The sequence below is a fragment of the Mauremys reevesii genome, linkage group 11 (genome assembly GCF_016161935.1).
Source record: "Mauremys reevesii isolate NIE-2019 linkage group 11, ASM1616193v1, whole genome shotgun sequence".
Classification (NCBI taxonomy): Eukaryota; Metazoa; Chordata; order Testudines; family Geoemydidae; genus Mauremys; species Mauremys reevesii.
In genome coordinates, this window is record NC_052633.1 from 68,425,564 (window position 1) to 68,449,888 (window position 24,325).

The window sequence follows — 24,325 nt, forward strand, 5'->3', positions numbered from 1 at the left end:
GGACAGCAATGCGCTTACCATCAGCAGGGCTGAGGCCTCTGGCGGCAGAGATCATGGAGAGAGTGGGACTGCTGTGCACAGTGCGGAGATAATGTTCCATATGGGGGTTTATGTATGGGTGAGGGGGATTGAAAGGCGATTCACCAGGTCCTGCTGGGTGAGGAGAAAGGCGAATAAGGGAGATGTCGGAGATAACGGGGCTGCCACTGAGGGTAGGAGGCCTGTGAAGGAAACAGAAAAACATACTGTGAATTGGTCTTCAATTTCATTAGCACCTTTTCATGCATTTTTTCTTTAAGCCAGAGCACATGGTTGGAGAACAGGACTCCTGGGTTCTATTCCCAGCTCTGACTCACTGTGTGAACCTAGGCAAGTCATTTCAATTTGTTTGCACCTCAGTTTGCCCTTCTATAAAATAGATATAAACTGTGCATATATGTACCACTGCCATCTGTTGGAGAGAATCAGAATTGCTCTATTCTATGTCTATGTCTGATGCTGCTAATAGTGGTTGAAGAATCTCCTCTGTCTCAACTGGTCTTGGAGCAAAAGGCTCAGAGATAAATTATTGTGAAATTCACTGTGGCCACGGTATGCAGCACAGTGACATACGTGATGCCCTAGTTGGCCACCAGGTTGCTACAGTACTGATCCCGCATTGATATTGTGAAGGCTGTTTAAAGAATTTTTGCCACATGCACTGAGATCTTCGGAGAACAGGTGCTATGCAAGTGCAAGGTGGTAGAATTATTCTTTACAAGTTCCGCTATGAACTTTAGAGAGAAAAGATAAAGTGTCTGTCGCCACTTCCCTGCGGGAAGGGGGAGGGGAAAGGAACCTCCTTTGTTCTCTTCTAAACCTGCTCATAGTGAGACCATGGACTTGTCAAAACTAGAGAGAAAGAGACAGAGACTTTTGTCAGCTGGAGCTCAGGAGAGGTATATGCTTGCCAGCAAGTCAGGCAGAATTTCTGTGCTCAAAGCGTGGAACAAACTGCTAAAGCCAACAGAAGTAGTGAATCTAAGTTTCGGGAAGAGGAGCTAGACAAGAAAGAGATGTAAAAGCTATAGACACTCGCCACATTTATAGTCATGAAGGTGAGCCACAGGATGAGCCGCATTTCTTGGTCTGTTGCGAGCAGGCCTTGAATCCCTATTTGCTCTTTGACAGTTCTTTCATCTGCCCATCTTACTAGGAGACTGCCTCAGATAGGGAACTGCACCTCCCAGGGGTTAGCAGCTGCTGCCTTTGCAATGTCTAGAAGTGAAGGAAGTTTGGGAGGGAGGATAGCCAAGTGATTAAACCAGGGAAGGGGAAACCAGAATTCCTGCATTCTATCCCACACCCTGCCACTGAATTGAGTGACCTGGGGCAAGTCCCTTAGCCGCAGTCTGACGAAATACCCTCACCTGCAGAAGTCAATCAAAACTTTTTCAAACCATACTGGAAGGTTTGTTTTAAGTTTTTGAGGGCAAATGTTCAGGTCAGATTTCATCATGTGTGTTCTGGTTCTAGCCTCCTTAGTGCTAAATCCCTCTGTCCCTGCTTAGGCAAAGTCTCCATTAAAGTGAGAATTTGACCTGAGAAAAGACTCACTAAATGCTGCAGGTTTAGGTATCTGGACATGTCTACACTAAGAAAAAAAAATCAGACCTGTATTTCAACCCTGGAGCAGCTCCACTAGCAGTAGCAAAGGTGAAAGATGTAGTGTAGTGAGTGAGGTCTCAGGTGTTTAGTCCATCATATCTTCCAATCCTTATTAAATAACCCAGTGACAATAATGCATGCGCAATCTACCATACAGCCTTCATCCTTCCTATCACTCGGGGAGAAACACAGGATCTGTATTATGCCAGTATAGACTCAGCCCTAGTGTTCAGCCCCTTCATAAACCTGCAAAGGGAGTTCCGCTAAAAAAAGCCTATAGCACCAGGAGAGGGAACTGGTGGCATGTGTAATTTATGGTGCCACAGGTATGAGTAGCACTGGATGCAGAGAAAACAAATGTAGTCCCTGTCCTGAGTAGTTTACAGTTTTAGCTAGATACAGGAAACAGGGCGAAGTAACAACAGACAAAGAGGAAAGAGAGGGGTCTATATCATGTTAGAGCCCTTTAAATTAGATTTAGATCTAATGAGGGTTGGTGTGGAAAGGTGGGGATGGACATGTCTGATGATGGGTTTTGAGGATGATTGTGAAGCACGATTTTATGAGGTATGGGATCAGAGACTTGGCAGCATGAGGGAAGCTGCTGGTGGGTAAAGGGTACAAAGGAGTAGTGGAGCAATGCAGAATTATCAGCGTAAAGAATCTAAGCGGGCGAATGACAGGAGATAAGAGAGTGGCTGGAACAAAAGCTGAACTCACTGGCATTGGTCTAAGCACTGGCAGTGGTAGCATGTTTTATGCAGGATGCTACATAAGAATATTTAAGTATTCCCACAATTGTGTGTGCGCGCAAATATCAGTCTCTCTACATGTGTATGTAGCCACAAGAGTGAAGCTCTCTGAGTGGCTTAGACATGCCACCTGAACCTCAAGATACAGATTTCACCGTATACTGTCTACAGTTCAGGTGCCTTTTTATTTATTTATAATACTCGGATATCCACAAAGCTACACAGAATAGTAACAAGCTTTACAGCCTTATTCAGCAATTTATGAGGGTGTTTGTCATTGTCCTTCTGATAAATTAGTAAATCTTGCAAGTGTTTGAACACTTTTTGCTGATGTGTAATACATTAACATGTCTTTATATATATATATATATGTATATATATATATATATTTCTAAATACTCTCCTGTAGTGATAACATCTGCCTCTCACCAGTGTAAAATACAAGGCAGCAAAAATCTGTCATTACAAGGGTACATCAGTATCTAAAACACACACACACACACGTTTTATTGGAATCACTCCTGATTCACAGTGCAATAACTGAAAGCAGAATCAAGCCCATTATAGTTTAGAGTACTGAAAGACAAACTCATGCTCACATAGTGATTTCAACCTCATAACCTGTTACTATGTCATTTTGTTACCAAAATTATGTAGGTGACTTAGTCACTTTCCAAAACTGCCTTGTTCCAAACTGTGCAGCCTATGTACATAGCACAGTGTGCGGTGGCTGGTTAACATCCTCTGTATTTCAGCCATGACATCATCTACAATAGCAGCACGCCTGCAAGGCTCAGCCCAGCTTGAGCTAAGATTTGTGTAGCAGTCGAGGTTGCTACTAATAAGTCAACTGTGTATGAAATCTACCAATTTATTTGCGGGGGATGGGGGTGGGGGTGGGGAAGAGAAGTGAATCAAAGTCTCTGTTCCAGATTTAGTTTCACATCATTTCTAACAATCTCCACCACCTCATCTGGAAAAAATGAAACGGGTTTTTAAAAAAAGTGATGTCATTAAGAAAACATCTGACTAATTTTTCTTCTGATGAAGACTTAATATAAGCAAGGGGGAATGTAAATTAAAAGCAGCCCCAACCTACCCCAACCCATGGAGCCTGGCTTAATATATAAGCCATGAAAAGAGTTTTCTTACATATACAATAAGTTCCCTCTTTCATCAATACTCAGCGCTTCTCCCAACGGGGTTGTGAACTTCTTTGATGCAGGCTTGAAACTATGTATTACTGGGTTTATGAGCCTTCTGAGGCTACTGTGATCAAACTGTGAGGCCGACATCGAAAATGCATTTAATAATATGCAGGGCTCGCTATTCATTTTCTCCATGTGCAGAAGATTTTGAGTCCCTCAGAAGAGGAAAACTCCAGCCTGGCCAAAAAGGTAAAGTTGGAGGAAAATGACCAAGATGTCAACCAAAATGCATGCAAATGGAAATGCAACTGGCAATAGAGCACAAGGTTAGCCTGGTGGTTAAAGAAATGGACTCAGACTCAGAGGTCCAATTGAACTGGGTTCAATTTTCAGTTCTTCTACAGACTTCCTCTGTAACCTTGGGCAAGTTACTTAGCTTTTCCGTGCCTCATCTGTAAGGCTACGATCTACACTGCATGATTCTTTCAGCGGTGTGTAGCGTGTGTACTCGAATAGCCCCCCTAGTAGGGTTTAAATAGCAGTGTAGACAGTGAGGCATGGCTTAGGTGAGTAGAGTATAGACATGCTTGAAGGGAGTGGGCATGTACTCAGCTCTCTTTGCTCAAGCCGTGCTGTTCCCTCTACACTTCTGTTTTTAGCTGTGTTGTGACCCATTGCCTCCTAGCTGCTGGAGCCTTCCCCCGCCACAAAAAAAGACTCCAGCAGTGGAGAAAGGCTCTGCGGTGGGAAAAGGCTCAGTCAACCCCTTGCTGCTAGAGGCTTTCCCCTCTACAGGTAAGGACTCTAGCAGAGGGGAGACAATAGGAAAAGGCTCCGCCAGCTCCCCACTGCTACAGCCCTTCCCTGGTGCAGGTAAAGACTCCATCGGCAGGGAAAGGCTCCAGCAGTCTTGTAGCTACACACTGTAGTGTGGACACAGCTTGCTTTTCACTGCAGCGTGTGGCTACACATACCCTGCATGCCACCAAAAGCAGTGTATAGTGTAGACATAGCCTAAAAGTAGAATAGTAATACTCCCGCTCTTTATCTGTCTCATCTATTGAGACTGTAAGTTCTTTGGGGCTGGGACTCTCTCTTACTATGTGTATAGTGTACCTAGCACAATTAGGTTGCAATCTCTGTTAGGATCTCTAAGTATTATTGAAACACAAATAATTACAATAAGCAGCTCAGGAATACTGATCGCTTACCATGACAAGTCTCAAAGTAGTATGGCTATCATTAACTACCAACTAATATTAATCCTTAAGAGTACTAGGGATAAGGTCCTCCATTCCTCAGGACACTGTCTTCTCCTCACAACTTGCTTTCCCATTTCACCAGTAGCCATTTGCTCCCCCTCCATTATTGTTAATTATCTGAATTCTAGTAAGCTCCTTGAAGGCCTCAGTTTAGAAGAGTGCCCCACTGTGCTAGGTGCTGTACAAAGACATAATAAAGAGATAGTCCCAGCCTCAGAGAGCTTACATCTAAATAGACAAGATTGACAAAGGGTGTGTGTGGGGGGGAGTAATATTAGCTCCCTTTTACATCTGGTGAATTTAGGCACGGGGAGATTAAATAACTTGCCCAGGGTCAGAGAGGGAGTCTGGGGCAGAGGTGTGAACAGGATCCAGGTCACCTGGTTCCCAGCACGGGTTCCTTAACTACAAGACCAAACCTGGTCACCTTTGGTGCTTTTCCCCTGCTGCAGTATCTCCATCCCTGAAAGTGCTTCTACCCTGTTACTAGTTCTTTCCACACCTGCAGCCTGGCTGCCTCCCGATCTGTGTTCTAAAGGTTGAAGGGACACTGATGCTTGTGACCATCTATGCCAAAATTTGACCTACATATCTGACTGACAAGGTCAGGCCATGTCCTCTCTCCAGGGACTATATCCAGCTTTGGCATGGGCACAGATTGAAACAAACAGCTCTCCGCTTTCCATCTCTAAACAATATGATCCCAACTGTTTGGCTCTCCTTCTCATACTTCATTCCATGTTCAGGAAAGTTCTGGACCATCCCTAACAAAAATACATGCAGTATCCACCCCACACATCACATCCACAAATGCAACCCCCCAGGCTGGGTCACCTAACAGGGAGAAAAGGGCTGGTTGTAGGCAGAAGCTGTGGGTGCTTCAAACATTTCCTTAATGCTCTTTCTCACAGACCTATGACATTAGAACACATCTGTAAAATTATTTACTGTTCTTGCTGTTGGATCCTAGGACGGCATGAAGAAAACACCTGACCATGCATACTGAGGGAGAATCCAGGATCCACTGAAGTCATCTGCAAAACTGCCACTCACTGTAACAGGGCTAAGATTTCACCCTATGTATATTTCCATTACAGCTGGGGCTGCACTTTGCAAATAGGGTTTGGAAATGGGAGTGTTTCCCTGAGGCTCCTTTCAAAATACCAACGTGTATCATTAGCAGTCAGTTGTTACGTAGTGATTTACATCTTCCAAGAGGCACATAAGCATTCATCAATTTACCCTCCCAATGCCCCTGGGAAGCAGAGGTTATTTGTTATCCCCTCCCCTCCCCTTTTTAAAATTTTAAACAGACATGGGAACTGAGGCAGGGAAAGTCCATAGATTTGTCTAACACCAGACACTGAGTTGGCAACAGAGCTGATGTCAGAGAACTTTTGAGCTCTCGGGCCACTAACTCCCACTTCTCTTCAGATCAGTTATCAACAAATTATTGTTGACAGCTAGGAGGGAACCACCTTGAAAAATGCACAGGGCAGTGTTGGGGTTACTAGATATTTTCCCCTTGTTCCAACAATCTGCAGTTTATGGAAGGGAACCGTTAGGCATCTGCAGACATGGGTATGAAGCAGCAAACATTTCTTGCATTCATGGGCAGTGATTTTAGAATCCCTTAGGAATATCTGTGACCAGGATTGGGGATAAAGGGGGGAGATCTCTTTAAACATTGATGGCATCAGGAAAAGTGCCTCTCAGAACATTATTTGCAGCCTTAGATTATTTCCACAGCTGTCAATAGTTCTCTTCACCGGTGCATTGTTCTCACCTACTTGTCAGCACTGAAAGCCACCCTGCTGTTTCAGGGTCTGATGTACATTCCTCCACAGATGCAGGGAGGCGAGGCAGCTCAGCAGTTGGCGTGTGACAGGACTGTAGGAATAGCACCAGCAGCAAGAAGATCTATTAACAGTTGACACTTGACACATAGAATCAGTGGGAAACTAAGAATTTTTGGTGGTTTCCTAGGGGTCTAGTAACTCCCGAATTGTACTTGCATCAAAGGAAAAGAAAGCTGCTTAATCTTCTTACCACCTGTGCCACCCTAGTGCAGCAAAACAAAATCAGGGTAAATAAGTCTGTTGAAATCAGTGTCAATTCATCTGAAATATGCAGACAACCCAAAAGCAGAGGAATGCATTAAACACACAGTCAGTAAGAGCCATATTTGGACAGTGGCCTCATGCTAAATGGCAATACTGGGTCTCTTCTTTGGCCCTATGGTCAACTGACAGGCCTCTCAGCAGGACACAAAGCTTTTATCAAGTCTCCGTCAGGCCATTAAACCAAAATGGGGGGGAAAAAATCCATCTATCCCTAAGAACCTTTGACAGTCTCTACGCAAAAGAATAAATGGACACAAATCTGACATCAGGAATCATAACATTCAAAAACCAGTAGGAAAGCACTTCAATCTCTCTGGTCACTCAATAACAGACCTAAAAGTGGCAATTCTTCAACGACAACAAAACTTCAAAAACAGACTCCAACATGAAGCTGAAGAACTGGAATTAATTTGCAAACTAGATATCATCAGATTAGGCCTGAATAAAGATTGGGAGTGGTTGGGTCATTACAAAACCTGAACTTAATTTCCCCAATACTAATTTCTCCCTACTGTTACTCACACCTCCTTCTCAACTGTCTGTAATGGGCCACTCTCATTACCTCTTCAAAAGTTATTTTTCCTCCCTTGATATCCTGCTGTTAATTGATTTATCTCATTAGATTGACCTCACACTTGGTAAGGCAACCCCCATCCTTTCATGTATTTATACCTACTCCTGTATTTTCCACTCCACGCATCTGATGAAGTGGGTTATAGCCCACGAAAGCTTATGCCCAAATACATTTGTTAGTCTCTAAGGTGCCACAAGGATTCCTTGTTGTTTTTGTTCATTGTGTATCAGTGTCAGATAGAAAGAGCCTAAGAGGTTTGGAAAAGTCTGCTCCGCCTGAACAGTAACATAATACTTTGCTATAGTACCTTTCATCTGAAGGTCTCCAACTGCTTAGTACCGAAGAAGTAGTCATGGGCCTGACCCTCACCTGGCATCTTCAAAATGGACTCTTCTCCTTTTACTTAAGTGGAGCTACACTGATTTACACCAGTTGAGGATCTGGCCCCCCAAGCGTATGTCTTCACTGCAGCTGGTAACGAGTCTCCCAGCCCAGGTAGACAGACTCATGCTAGCTCCGACTAAGCTAGCGTGATAAAAATAGCAATGTGGATGTTGCAGCTCAGGCTCTGAAGCCCACCCTGGGTTTGAGCTCGGGTGGCTAGCCCAAGACTCCACTGGAGGAGCAACTTTTACACTGCTATTTTTAGCATGTTAGCTCCAGCGAAGTTAGCATGAATCTATCTACCTGGCCTGGGAGACTTGCTCTGAGCTGCAATGTAGTCATACCCTTGGATGCACAAACCTCTTTGTGAGGCATGTGAGGAGTACAACTCCCATTTTACAGCTAGGTAAATGGAGAATGTGGTAAATTTGCCAAAAGTAACACAGCAAATAAAAGGCAGACCCAATAATAGAACCCAGGTGTCCTGTCTCCCCAGTCCCATTCTCTAGCCAGTAGACAACACTCTCTCCAAAACGGAGTGGAGGATTTTCAGTGGCTCAGTAGTTTACAGTCCTAACCCCTATGTGCCAAACATCTCAATTCAGCATGGTCAGGCCTGTCACAGATTGAAATGTCAGTAGAGGTGGTTTTGGAACAAATGGATAAATTAAACAGCAATAAGTCACCAAGACCAGAAGGTATTCACTCAAGAGTTATGAAGGAAATCAAATATGAAATTGAAGAACTATAACTATGGTATGTAACCTATCCCTTAAATCAGCCTCTGAACCACATGACTGGTGAAGAGCTAATGTAATGCTGATTTTTAAAAAAGGATCCAAAGGCCATCATGGCAATTACAGGTTGGTAAACTTAACTTCAGTACCAGGCACACTGGTTGAAACTATAGTAAAAAGCAGAATGATCAGACTCAGAGATGAACACAATGTGTTGGGGACGAGTCAACATGACTTTTGTAAAGGGAAATCATGCCTCACTAATCTATTAGAATTTTTTGAGGGTGACAACAAGTATGTGGTCAAGAGGGATCCAGTATCTGTACTGGGACCTATGCTGTTTGACATATTCATAAATGATCTGGAAAAGGGGCAAACAGTGAGATGGCAAAGTTTGCAGATGATACAAAATTACTTAAGATAGTTAAGTCCAAAGCAGACTGCAAAGAGTTACAAAGGGGTCTCATAGAACAGGGTGATTGAGCAACAAAAAGGCAGAAGAAACTCAATGTTGATAAATGCAAAGTAATGCACACTGGAAAACATAATCCCAACTATACATACAAAATGATGGGGTCTAAATGAGCTGTCACCTCTCAAGAAAGAGATTTTGGAGACATTGTGGATAGGTCTCTGAAACCATCTGCTCAATGTTCAGTGGCAGTCAAAAAAGTTAACTGAATGATAGGAACTATTAGAAAAGAGATACATAATAAGACAAAAATATAATCCACCCATACCTTAAAACACTGCATGCAGTTCTGGTTGCCCCATCTCATTTGGAAAAAGTAAAGAATAGGGCAACTGAAAATATTAAGGGTATGGAATAGCTTCCATATAAGGAGAGATTAAAAGGACTGGGACTGTTCATCTTAGTAAAGAGATGACTAAGGGAAGATATGATAGAGGTCTATAAAATCATGAATGTTGCAGAGAGAGTGAATAAGGAAACCCTTTCAAACAACACAAGAACCAGGGATCACTCAATGAAATTAATGGGCAGCAGGTTTCAAAACAAACATAAGGAAGTACTTCTTCAGACAACAAATAGTGAATCTGCGGAACTCGTTGCCAGGGGATGTTGTGAAGGCCAAAAGTATACCGGTTCAAAAAAGAATTAGGTAAGTTCATGGAGGATAGGTCCATCAATGGCTATTAGCCAAGACAGTAAGGGATACTACCCTTTCCTCTGGGTGTCCCTAAACCTCTGACTGCTGGGACTGGATGCCATTCGATAATGGCTCGGTTCTCTTCATTCCCTCTGAAGCATCTGACACTAGCCACTGTTGAAAGACAGGATTGTGGGCTAAATGGACCATTGGTCTGACCAGTATGGCCAGTCTCATGTCATCAAAATATTTTAAAGCTTTCCTTCAAAAAGTTCCCCCAGTCCGGTGTATTTCAATGAAGTGGACACGCATCCCTATTTAGGTCTCTTAGAGGTTGGCAAGTAGATGTTCCTCTCACCACTACTCGCAATGGTGTATGTGAGCTGCTATGCCCCTAGGCATTACTGCTAGACATAATGCTGTTAAAGGTGTTCTTTATGTCTCTTGTGCTGGAACAGCAGCACCGTAATAGCATTACTTCTTGGAAGTGAATCCCCATTGGGATGAGGGTATCTGAGGCCACCAGAATTTGGAGGCGGTACTAGTGGTTCTCAGGCATTTTAATTTGTAAATAAGTGCAGCAAAAAAATAGTGCGACTTTCATTTTAATTTTTTTTAAATAAATTGGCAGAGCGGATGCTTGGGCAGCAGCCCAGCTTCCACTGGAGTTGTTTATGCCATGAAATAGGAGTAGAGCCATTTCCAAATGCCCACCCTGTCTGTCTTGCATGAAATCAGCTCGGGTGTTCCTGGAAGCTGAACCTCTCTGCAAGTGCGTCTCTGCCACCACTGCCCATGAGTTAAGGCTGGATTGAGAGCTGATCTAAAACATTTTCTGTGCTCCAACAGGGGTCTAAGAGTATGGAAATGAGGGAAGCATTCATCTAAAGAAAACTTGGGACCTTCTTTCCCATCCCTGGCTTTAAAATCTAGGAATCCCTTATAATTTCTTTCACATTGTGAACATGTAATAACAACTCCTCCACAAGATTAGATGTGGTGGAGAATGTTGGTTTCTCTCCTCACAAACACTATTCCCCTGCCTGGCCCACCATCCCAGATGCATGCTAATAAGAGGTAATCTGGAGTGACATTGAATTAATAATGTGATAGTTAAAGAACTTGCATTTCTGTGAAATAATCTGAGCAGGTTAAATAAAAGCCACTGACAGGAGGACAAATAACCAATGCTAAAGTCCCATGACTAGTTTAAATTAATTCTTTGGTGCCAAATGCATTCATTCTGTGGAAGACAAAGTAGTGAATAGTTCCCAGTTGCTTAATGGAATAAGGACACTTGCAAATGATTGTTTTGTTGGGTTATAAAACTTGACATTTTCTGCTGAGAAATGGATATAGACAAGCCGTTATGAAACAGAAACTGTACATGGTAAGTATTGCATTTTTGTTAAAAGTTAAAAAAACCCAACTTGTTTCCTAAAATAAACAGTCACCTTTGGCCTGATTTTCAGAAGTGCTGACACCCACAACTCCACACAAAATCAATAGACAATGACAGTGCTCCATACCGTATCTCTTAACTTGCAAATGCCCACATATGAGACACAGTCTTTGACAGAGACCCTTTATGAGGAATGCCAACAAATTATTCTGCAGGAAACAAACTGCTGTGAAACTCATTCCTTCAGTGAAACTAACTCTTGATAGAATCTGCATTTCATAATTGTTTATTTCTGAGGTGAAACCATTTTCAACAGCCAAAGTGAGCGGACACCACATTTATGAAGTAACTTGGGGACAGCAATGAGTGACATCCCTCAAAATAAGGTATGTTTGAGAGGTCAAATCAGGAACATACATAATTCACATCAAATTCATGTGTGATTTGAACATTTATGGAGTTTTTTTTCATTTTTAAACTTAAAAAGCTGTTGTGCAACTCAATATCTGCAGGGAATGAGTGAGGGATATTAGCTGTCTTGTGGCCTTGACCAACTCCCGTTGGATGAGTCTGTCAATTGGGTGGACTGGTAATCCTTCAAATTTCACATGTAACTAGCTGGAAATTATCCTGTAGAATGACCTAATGCTTGAATATATGGTTCTCAGCTTTACAACACCTAGCAAAACTGTAGGCTAGCAACTCAGAGACTGTTGGGGAGGCCCAGTAGATAAGCCACTGGACTAGAGCTCAGAAGACATGGGTTCTAATTCCCAACTCTACCACTGACCTGCTATGTCACTCTGGGCAAGTTATTTTAATCTCTCTATGCCTCTATTTTCCCATCTGTAAAATGGGGATAAAGATGCCTCTTTTGTAAAGTGCTTTGAGATCTACAGATGAAGACCATTATATAAGGAGCAAGGTATTAATATGGAATTGGCAACTAATTTTACCACTTTCAAAAGACAGTTACAGAGGTTATCAACAGAACTGGGTGAAAATGGTGAAAGCTTTGCTGCAAAATTTCACACACAGATTTTCACCATTTGGGTTTTTCTTCACTCTCCTCAAATTTTGCGTTTGTGCATTGAAAACATGCACACACAGAGAGAGAATTTTTAACAGTGAGGGTGATTTCCATTGGAACAGCTTACCATGGGAAGTGGTAAATTCACCACTTGTCTTTAAATCAAAATTGGATCTCTTCCTAAAAGATATGATCTATTATAACCACAAGTTATTGGTCTTAAGTAGTAGCGGAAAATAATTCCTAGCACTGTAGAAATTACTGGCTGGAATTTTATAGTCTGAGTTACAGATGTCAGACTAGATGATCAGAGTGGTTCTTTTTGGCCTTAACATTTATAGACCTCAAAATCTAAAAATTCTTAGACAAGATTTGTGGTTAAGGCATTAGATGAGGACTCTGGAGATCTGAGTTCAGTTCTCAGATACACCCTGCATGACCTTGGGCAAGTCACTCAGGGACAGATTTTCCAAGGCATTTAGGTGCCTAAAGTTGCAGATAGGTGCCTAGCTCCCATCAGTTTCAGTGGGAGTCAGACTCTCACGCACTTTCAAAAAATCACATTAGGTCCCTATCTGCATCTTTAGGCACCTAAGTATCTTAAAAAATCTGCCCCTTAAAGCGTAATCATGCACTGCTGGAGTCACTGGACGTTTAGCCAGTGATGCCAATGGGAGCAGAAGCAGGTCCTCAGTGTCTCTGTGGTTCAGTTTCCTATTTATAAAATTGACATAGAAATACTTCCTTTCTCCCATGTCTGTCTTGCCAGTTTAGACCCCGATCCTACACAGTAATATGCATGTGCTTAAATTTCCACACTGTGACTAATCCCACTGAAGTCAATATCATCATTCATAATATGTAAAGTTAAAAACCTGTGTAATTCTGTGCAGGATTGGGGCCTTTGGACTGTAAACTCTTTGGAGCACAATCACTTAGGGTATGTCTACACTACCCGCCAGATCAGCGGGTAGCGATCGATCTATCGGGGATCGATTTATCGCGTGTAGTGTAGATGCGATAAATCGATCCCCGATTGCTCTCCCGTCGACTGCTGAACTCCAGCAGCGCGAGAGGCGGAAGCAAAGTTGATGGGGGAGCCGCAGCCGTCGATCCAGTGCCGCGAGGACGTGAAGTAAGTAATTTTAATTCGATCTAAGATACGTCAACTTCAGCTACGCTATTCTCATAGTTGAAGTTGCATATCTTATATCGATCCCCCCCCCCCCCCAGTGTAGACTAGGCCTTATTTTCTGTTGTGCAGTAACTTGCACTCAGTGGAGATGATAAAAATAGAAACAATTAATAAAATTTCACATTTTATTTATCACCAAACAAAGAAAAATTTAGGCTCTTAACAAGCAAGGTCGCTCTCCATTATGCAATACACAAATAAGCAAGACATCAAAGACAAGAATTAGAGTTGATATGGGACTTTTAAACCCAAATCAAATTAGTATGTTAAAGAGAGATCTTTGATTCAAGCTTAATAATGGTGATTTTTTTAGTTTTGTTTTATACTTAATCAGCCTCACAGCCCACTGTGCAGTCATATGCTATGAAAACATTTCAAAGGGAGTAAACATTCTGTTTCAGCTCCATAGATCCTTGTTACCTAATTATCTTATTTAAATGATCTTTAAATTTATATTCTGCACATCCCACCTTTTCACACAAGTTTTCCCTTGGTAACAAGGGCTGAAGAATGACCAGCATCAGGTCTCATAAACAGAGAAGATTGAAAAACATCAAAAACATGAATGAATTAAGGAATGGTAGAAAGATTTTTAACATCATGGTATCAGAGTTGGTTTCTGGGGAGACTAATGATGAAAGGGTTCCTGGAAGAAGCAAGTTCTAAAAAGGGGCTTGAAGGAACCTGGCTGAGATAGAAAGACAGAAAAGGCATGAAAGAAGATAAAGATAAAAGTGGGAAAAGAACCAATAAGAGCAGTTCAGCAAGACGCTTATGAGGGAGAGTGGGGGAAACACAAGAAAGGAGAGTATCGTTATGCAGATGCTTAAGAGTGACCAGAAGTCTGAACTTCATTCCAACAGAGACAAGCAGCAAACCAAGGGGTTCAACGAGTGACATGGTCACAGCACTGGAGGATGATGGTGGTTTTCCCAGCAGCATTTTGGATGGCTTGCAGGGGAATATCAGGAGAACCAAGGAAACAGAGCAGGTGATGAGGCAGGAGATGACTAAGGAATGGACAAGATTTTGATGGTACAGACTGAAAAGATGAATTTTGGAGATGTTGCAGAGGAAGACATGACAGGATTTTGAGACAGCTCTGATGTTAGTGTGGGGGGGAGGTAAAGTTAGAAAAAAATGTCGAGTATGACATACTGTGTCTGATCAGTTGAAGGCAGCTTTCCCTAGCACATTTAGGGGGATACTTTTACTAATGACTGTGAGAGAGAACATGGCATTTGGGAAAACAGATTGGTCATGGGGAAAAATTCCATTCTTGATCATGTTTCAGCACAGTGTCTTCTTGACATACTTTTTTGGGGTGGCTTTTTCTTCCTGGATCTTGAAGAGGCTTGGATATTAATATGAAGGGATGAGACTTAACATTTAACGATCCAGTACTCATATGGCACCCATTGCCATAGTACCTGAGCATCTAAGAACCAAAAAGAGCTTTCATTAACCTTTTTGTGGAAATTGTGAGTCATTGTGTGGGGGGAGCTGGAAGAGACAACAAGACTGAAGAAAATTCATATTAGTTCATTAAATATTAAATTCATCTTGGCACAGCACCAATTTATATCCCAGAAACCAGAAAAGAACCATTCCTCTTCATCATGACTGTAATACAATCAGCTGACAGCAGCATTACTCCAGGCAATGTTAACTGAAAGAGTTTACATCTGACATCTGTAATTTCATGTTAACAAAATAGTTAAGCTCCTGCATCCCTGGTATCTTGTGCGTCCAAGAAGCCCAGGGCTTTGACTTTTCTTTATAAGCAATGTGTCAGGGAAAGGGCAAGGAGAGGTTACTCAGCTGTAACTGGAGTACTTCCAGATGTGTGTCCCAGTCAGTGCTCCACTTCAGGTGTGCATGCACCTCTGCACCTTTGATCAGAGATTTGTGGTAGCAGCGACTGGTCAGCCTATACATGTGCCCTTCACACCCTCATGCCCCTCACTAAGGATATAGAGGGCTGTGTGGGTGAACCGCCCTCAGTTCCTTCTCTACCACAAAGCCCCACAAGGGATTTTCAGAAGCAGAGGGGAAAGAGAGTGGGGAGCAAAGCGCCCACAGTGACACACATCAAATAACTCGTTACCACATGGGATGAGTAACCTCTCCTTCTTCGAGTAGTGTCCCTATGGGTGGTCCACTTTGGGTCACTCCTGAGCAGTATGTACCCAGAAAGGAAGGAGCTTTGGGGCAGAGTTCAGCATTGAAGAGAAAACTGCATTATACTGTAGCGTCTGGTCTAGCAGCGTGAACGAAAGCATAATGGCTGGAGAAAGTATGCAGAGATGTCCAGATTTTGGCTCTGCTGATTTCAGCAACAAGTACGTCTTGAAAAGGCTACAGACAGATTGCAGTCTTGTAGAATGAGCTGTCACTCTAAGGGGAGTGAGAACATCAGCCAACTCATACACCCAGAGATCCACCTTCAGAGTCTCTGTGTGGAGATTGTCGATTCCTGTGATCACTTTGCAATCAACATAAAAAGCCTAGGAGATTTTCTAAAGGGTCTGGTTCTATCCAGGTAAAAGGCCAACACTCCCCTGACACCTAGGACATGAAAAGCAGTCTCCTGTCTAGTTTAATGTGGCTCTGGGGAAAACACTGGAAGGTGAATAGTCTGACTAATATGAAATTCAGAAGAGACCACAGGTAAACATTTTGGATGGGGTCAATGTGACACCTTTTCTCTAGAAAACACTGTGAATGGAGGATCTGCGATTAGAGGCCCCAGCTTTCTGACCCTTTGGGAAGAGGTGATGACCACCAAGAAGGCTGTCTTCATAGATGAATGTAACAGGGAGAATGTAGCTAGTGAGTCAAAGGTGTGTTTCACAAGGCAATTAAGGCTCAAATCCTAGATTGGAGTAGGATGCCTGATTGGCAGGAAGCAATTCACTAGACCTCTTAACAATCTCACTGTGGTAGGATGGATGAAGACTGAAAAATCCTCTACTTGGAGAATGTAATGGCTGCTAAGTGAACCTTAATGAAATTCTCAGAAAGTCCTGATCTTTTCAATTCCAACAGGCAATCCAAGATTGTGGACAGAGAAGAACAAGCTGGTGAAAGCTGATGACGATTACACCAAGATTATGTTTCCACTTCTGAAGGTAAGTATGTCTTATAGATTCCTTTCTACTATTTAATAATACCTGTTGCACTTCTGATGAACAGGAAGTCTCTAACCCTGAGAACCATTGAGGAGCCATGCTTGGAGCCACAGAACCTCCAGTTTGGGGTGAAATGTCTGACCGCCATCCTGAGACAACAGAGGGGAGCTGATCAGAAGCTGCCATGGTGGGAGAGAGGTGAGTCGGATGAGGTAAAGATACCAAATCTGTCTTGGCAGAGTTGGAGCAATCAAAATGACTCTGTCTTGGTTTTCCTTGATCTTGCTGAGAACTTTTAGAAGCAATGGGATTCATGGATACACCTACAGAAGGCCTCCTATCCAGGAAATGATAAAGGCATCTGCTAGAGATTGGGGATCTAGATTCCCTTGGCACGCAATTTGCTGCCCTTCATATTGGCTGGCGTGGCAAAAGGATCAACTCCTGGGAATCTGCACAGTAAGAATATTCTATTGAGGACCTTGGGGTCCAGCTCCCATTTGTAATTTAAGGAGAAGTGTCTGCTGAGGTCATCTGCCATGGTGTTTTTAAAACCGGGAAGTAAGAAACTGAGATGACTATCTAGTTGGCTATGCACCAACTCCAGAGTTTCGTATTGTTGCAGAGAGAGAGGGAATGTGTACCTCCTTGACAACTGATACAATACATGCTAGCCAAACTGTCCTTATCTTGATTGACGTGGCTCTGATTAGAGGAAGAAAGTAAAGGCAAGTATTTCTGACCGCTCTCAGCTCTAGAAGGTTGATGTGGAGGAACTGTTTTTGCAGTGATCATTTGCCCTGAATTGTATGAGGTCCCAGCTGTGCCTCCCATCTCAAAAGTGGCAAAAGGATCAACTGATGTTATCATGACAGTAGGTGGATTCTGGATAAATGGGACTCCTGCACAGGTATTGGCAGGTTCCTTCTGCCAGTAGAGTGACTGCAGAACCCACTGGGGAACAGACAAGCTAGACCATGTAAAGCCATCCCTGGAGACACTGAAGATGTAACCTGATGTATTGAATTACAAAAATGCAAGATGCCATGTGTCCCAGCAGTTGAAGACTATTTTCTTACTTGCATGAGGGGATTGCACTGGATTTTTGAGATGAGATTATTTAGGGTGAGAAATCTGTTGGAAGAGAGATAAGCCCTGACTGCCACCACATCTTTTGGTTAGGCTAAACAAACCAAGCTCTGAGTCTCCTCTCATAAAGTAGGTTTTCCATTCCTCAGATCATCCTAGTAGCCCTTCTCTGCACCTGTTCCAGTTGGAATTCATCTTTCTTAAACATGGGAGACCAGAATTGCGCAAAGTATTCCAGATGCAGTCTGTAACGGGATCCCCAGGGTGCAGCCTGGGACTGTGGGACTACTGTGCCTCCTTAACTCTCCAGCCTGGGCTGTTTCTCACAATGCCTTGCTAATGACAAGCAGCAAAGCCATCCAGGCGCTGTCACCAGTGCCTTGTATACTGGTACTAACAGTTCCCTATCTCTACTGGAAATACCTCACCTCATGCATCCTAGGACTGCATTAGCCCCTTTTCACGGCTGCATCACAATGACAGCTTATAGTCATCCTGTGATCAACAAATACACCCAGGTCTCTCTCTTCCTCTCTGGCTTCCAATTAATAAGTGGCCAGCTTATAGCAAATATTATTGTTGTTAGTCCCTAAATGCATGACCTTGCATTTCCACCTTTCAATTATCATATTATTAAATAAATATTATTATTATTATTATTATTTAATAAAATAATAATAATAATAATTTCCCATGTGCAACTGTATTAAATACCTCCCTGAAATGCAGGTACATTAGATCTACAAAGAGGTCTCTACTGCTGCAGTACTGGTGGTATATAGGTGGGAGTTCATTGATTTTCGGTGGCAGTCAGCTTTCATATTGATGGTAGAGAATTCAAACACCTGGTATGAGAAAGACCATAAGAACGGTCACACTGAGTCAGACCAAAGGTCCATCAAGCCCAGTATCCTGTCCTCTGACAGTGGCCAATGGCAGGTGCCCCAAAGGGAACAAACAGATAGGTTATCATCAAGTGATCCATCCCCTGTCACCTAATCCCAGTTTCTGGCAAACAGAGGCTAGGGACACCTTTCCTCATCTAGCTCACTTTTGAACCCTGTTATAGTATTGGCCTTCACAACACCCTCTGGCAAGGAGTTCCAGAGGTTGACAGTGCGTTGTGTGAAAAAAACACTTCCTTGTGTTTGTTTTAAACCTATTACCTATTAATTTCATTTGGTGGCCCCTTTTTCTTGTATTATGAGGAGTAAATAACACTTCCTTATTTACTTTCTCTATACAACTCATGATTGTATAGACCTCTATCAGTCTTATTAATCGCTCCTCATACAGAAGTCATTCTATAGCCCTAATCATTTTTGTTGCCCTTTTCTCAACCTTTTCCAATTCCAATATATCTTTTTTGAGATGGGGCAACCACATCTGCATGCAATATTCAAGGTATGGGCGCAACATGGATTTATATAGAGGCAATATGATATTTTGAGTCTTATTATCTATCCCTTTCTTGATAGAGTCAGGGGTCAAAGTCTGTCAGTACCAATGCAGCACCTGATGATGGTATAGGTACTGAAGGGATAACAGAGTCTGATGATGCAGACCTCTGAGGTAGAACCTCTATGAACCTGGGCTTGGCTGTCCAAAGCTGAAGAGGTCCTTGGTACCAAATCTGGTTTAGAGATACAACTCTTAGAAGATGCTTTAGAAACCTTCACAGTACCAGAGCACTTGGAGCCTTATAGGAACTCCCTTTGGAACCTGAGTTCTCCAGAGCCTTCTTGTGGGACTGTGATTGAGATTTCATGGGAGAACTAGTGTGCTTACTATTTTTTATCGGTCAGAGGCTCAGATGTTATTAGCAGGGGTGTTGTAAGCAAGACACAAGAAGTAATTCTTCTACACTACTCTGTGCTGATGAGGCCTCAACTGGAGTATTGTTTCCAGTTCTGGATGCCACATTTCAGAAAGGATGTGGACAAATTGGAGAGAGTCCACAGAAGAGCAACAAAAATGATTAAAGGTCTAGAAAACATGACCTATGAGGGAAGATTGAAAAAATTGGATTTGTTTAGTCTGGAAAAGAGGCGACTGAGGGGGGACACGATAACAGTTTTCAAGTACGTAAAAGGTTGTTACAAGGAGGAGGGAAAAATTGTTGTTCTTAACCTCTGAGGATAGGACAAGAAGCAATGGGCTTAAATTGCAGCGAGGAAGGTTTAGGTTGGACATTAGGAAAAACTTCCTAACAGTCAAGGTGGTTAAGCACTGCAACAAATTGCCTAGGGAGGTTGTGGAATCTCCATCACTGGAGATTTTTAAGAGCAGGTTAGACAAACATCTGTCAGGAATGGTCTAGATAATACTTAGTCCTGCCATGAGTGCAGGGGACTGGACTAGATGACCTCTCAAGATCCTTTCCAATCCTATGAGTCTATGGTACAGCATTCTGAGTTGTGGGTACTGTCGCAAAAGCTGTCTCTCTTGAAGCCTTTGGTGACCAATACCCACACACTGAAGATGATTCTTTTGTGCTTGAATCTCTAGAGACTCTCAGTGACCATGGACTTCAGGCAGATGGAGCATTCATGGTAATGGAAGCTCTGTATACAGGGTGTCCTCAGTACCGCGTCAGAAGCCAGTCGTAATGCTTGCTCCATCATTAAAAGTCTAGATTTGACATCTCTGTTCTTTCAAGAGCTGGCCTTGAAAAATGAACAAATCTTGCACTTACTGGGCTATGGGTGTCTCATAAACAACAGGGGCACTGAGGATGCCCATCACTTACTGGCAAGAGAGCCTTCTCTTAAAACCCAGGGATCCCGGCATACCCCAGACCAAGTCCAGAATAAGGCCTTTCATGGAGGAAAAATAAATAATAATAAAAAAAAAACAGTGGGAGGAAAAAACATTCCCAACTACTAACACTAACTGTACTACTAAAGAACTACGGAACAACTAGTTTGAAGAGATCTACACTCTGTCTCAGGCCAAAGGAGGTTGAGAAGGAACTGAGGGCGGTTTCCCCATGCAGCCCTTTATATCTTTTGTTTAGGGCACAAGGACGTGAAGGGTGCATACATGGGCTGAACAGACAATCTCCAATCAAAGCCACAGGGTGCATGTACACCTGAAGTGGAGCACCCGTAGGGACACTACTTGGGGAAGAAAATGTTACACCAGAGGGCCATTGCAAAATCACTGGTTGGAATATGCTATAAATCGAGGGATGAATGAAAAATGGATGCTTGTTCCAGGACAGTGACTGCTAATGCTCCCTCTGCTATTGAGCTGGCCCATTTCCCATAATCTGAATCCCTAAATCCCTAAACTAACAGACACCAGAGGAGGGAAAGCCTGGATCTCATCTTGCCATGAGAAGAGTGATTAAGTCTTATTTGTCTCTAGAGTGCTAGGGCAAAACCCTTGGACTTGGGCTCATAAGAAGCTGTGATGCCTCTTCTAAGCAGTATTATACAGTTGCAAACAACACGAGGAAACCACTGAATCATGATTAATGAGGGGGGAGAAAAGGAACCAAAATGGGAATAATGTAAAATCTTTCTGTATTTGCACACACAAAGAAAGATACACAGTATATATGCATACAGATATAAATATCTGTTTATGTTATAGGCAAATATATATGTACATAAACACACACACTTCAGTAGTATGTGGTTTTAAATATTATAGATTTATATGTTATAGATTGTAAGCTCATTGAGCTAAGGAGCTTTTTGTTATGTGAGTGTAAAGTTTTGTAGCACAATGGGGCCACGATTTGTAAACTGGCGTCTCTAGATGCTACTGCAATACAGATAATAAATAATACAAATTGTTCATATTTATGCAATGACCCCTGGGTGGCTCATCAGCTGTGATTGAACCTGGGACTTTCTGCTCTAAAGCCACCATTAGAGCTAAAGGACTACGCTCATCTGCAGGGAGCAGTAGCAAGCATCTAACCTTTGTGCATTAAGAGAAATGGACACAAAATGCACTTTGCCAGTGTGTTAGACATATAACTACCTATTACTTACACACACACAAAATGTGCAGCAGTGAGAGATGTAACTATCTAAGCTAGCAAGGGGTTCTGATTGAAGCCCTCAGTTTTCTGCAGAAATTAATTATACTGTACCACTACCTGACATACTTTAAACAGCTACAGAACATATAGTAATCTCCAAAGGGTATAATATAGACATTGATTCTTAATAACTAGTCTCCCCTAAATTGTTTCACTGGCAGGTTTAGTTGGATCAAAGACCTTCTTTGCATCCATGCCATGACAATTCCCATCCCTACATAAACACTTTGAAGTGCTGTAATGCGCAGGCAAAGGCTGGAGAGACTACCAAACACGTCAATATTTCTTTTCCTCTAAACGAAATGTTAATGACCCTCGAAGGGCTAGGTAAGACGCAATGTAAGAATCTATTCAGCATGTTCGTTGATCTAACCGTCCCCCTCCTTCACTACAAATGCACTGCACCATTAACAATCATATAGTGAACAGTAAGAGCCGGGCAAAAGCTTTCCCCAGTGAAAACATCTTTTGATGGAAAATGATAGTTTATTCTAAACACAAATTTTTGTTTCTATGGAAATATATGTTTGGGGTTTTTTTTGGCTGAAAAACCAGAAAAACAAAAATGTTTCACTTTTCATTTTCCACTCCTATTTATTTCTCTCCACCTCCACTCCATTTTTCCCTTTTCTATTTTGCCACTAGAAAAGAAGGGGTGGAGAATACAGAAAAATACATGTTCAGCTTTAGGTTTTGACTTGTCATTGAAAAAATTCATGGGAAATTAAAAAAAACCCACCCAAAACAAATAAAAATACTTTTTTTACCTAAAATTAAATAGTTAATGCAAACAGTTGGCATTTTTGAGCAGCTCTAGTACACAGTATAGAGAGTGACCGTGGGTGAAACGGAATCAACTACATCTGAGAGACAAAAATCTAAGACCTAGGGTGAAATCCTGGTTTTATTGAAATCAGTAGCAAAACTTCCACTGACTTCAATGGTGCCAGGGTTTCACCCATAACCTCGGTGCACAGAGCGCTTTGCATCTAATTACCTGTGTACCACACTGAAAATCTTCCTTCCTGACCAATAAGTATTATTCTGCATGTTCATATACACAGTGATCATATCTGTTCCATCCTCCCAACGAAAAGAAAACATCATGCATTTATTAAGTAAGAAATATGGATCTGATATTCCACAGAGGCATAGCACTCACAATTTACAGTGAAGATCCAATGCCCACTGAAGTCAGTAGAAGTTGACTAGATCAGGCTGTATTTGGATATTTTATTTGTACTGCTGCTGCTAATGTATAAATAACCTACTGTTTTAATATCAGCAGTACTATACACATATTAATAAAAACCTCCATCACACCAACAGTTCACCGATGTCAAAAGGGAGATCTGCAAGCCTCATCTCCCATTCTCTTATCTCATGCAGCTATTTCTTATGCAGACACATTTCTGTATACAAATGCCATTATACTTGACCCCCGGTTCACCCTGTTTCCATTACAACGCTGTAGACTCAACCAGACTTGCTCCAGTGCCAACTCTGTGCTGTCATTCCCTGCGCAGAATGGTAATAAAGAAATCACTGTTTTAAGCTGACAAAGAGCAGATTTCTTACTAAGTAAACACTGATGTTTTGGTAGGGAAATTAACTTATAAAATTGTGTCTACAAAGGAAGACCATACAGATGGACTTTGTTAAGACACTGCAATACAGTCAACAGTGGTTAATTCAATTGAATGCTACTTATCAGATTTTTTTAAAACGCTCATCCAGTTTTTGCAAATGCAAAAAAAAAAAAAAAAGAGCATTTTCTTAGTTGCAGAATGATTTGTTTTTGGATGGCAAAGACAGCCTATCAGCTTCTACAGTGAACACGGAGTAGCTTGTCTACTGAGTAGCACAGCTGCGCAGCACCATTCACTCTAGAAGCTGATCAAACATTGCCTCCTTACCTTCCAAAGTGATCTTAAGCACATCAGCACCATGTCCTCCCTTCCTCTAGCAATGGCAATATTCTGATTTGTTTATACTGCTTCCCCATACGAGTACCAAGTGTCCCAAATCCATTCTTCAGTCCACTCAGTCTTTGGAAAACAGATTACTAAGCACAGCAGGTAAGGGATGGCAAATTCAATTTGTCCAACCCTCACTCAGTCTTTTAAAGCTACCATTTTCCCAACTTGGGCTCAGTGGTGTGAGTATTGGCCTGCTAAACCCAGGGTTGTGAGCTCAATCCCTGAGGGGGCCACTTAGGGATCTGGGGCAAAATCAGTACTTGGTCCTGCTAGTGAAGGCAGGAGGCTGGACTCAATGACCTTTCAGGGTCCCTTCCAGTTCTATCAGATAGGTATATCTCCATATATTTATTTACAACTGGAAGTAATTATTCTAAGGGAGGACTAAGGGTACTTCAGTCTCCAGGCCCGTTCAGCCCCTGGGCTCTCTGCAAACTGGTGGAGTTTTGTAATGTTAGTGCTTGTCCATCAGGAGCTGGAGCCAGCCCTTAACTTATTTCACAAAAGCCAATTATCATGATCCCAAAGGTAATGATTTTGGGTGACTGCTGACACTCTGAACAGAGATCTAAAACTCATATCCTCTTTCCAATTACCAGACCTAGCCAGTCACCCATCTGGGATCTTCTCTATGCAGATGGAGATCTGTCACAGTTTGGGGGAAAGTTGAAGATATATTAATTTTATTAACATAAGGTAAAAATTGACT

The 24,325-nt window shown here is 42.2% G+C and overlaps 1 protein-coding gene across 25 annotated transcripts in view; it reads right to left on the reverse strand.

Moving 5' to 3' along the window:
* Positions 1–24,325, reverse strand: part of GLI2 (GLI family zinc finger 2) — a 396,028-nt gene that overhangs the window by 58,742 nt on the left and 312,961 nt on the right. For 24 of the 25 annotated variants that reach the window (XM_039494657.1, XM_039494646.1, XM_039494645.1 and 21 more), the window contains one exon: positions 19–221. The exons of the other annotated variant lie outside the window; for it this stretch is intronic. In XM_039494657.1, the coding sequence (XP_039350591.1) occupies positions 19–221 (203 nt within the window). The remainder of the gene's footprint in view (positions 1–18; positions 222–24,325) is intronic. 25 annotated transcript variants of the gene reach the window in all.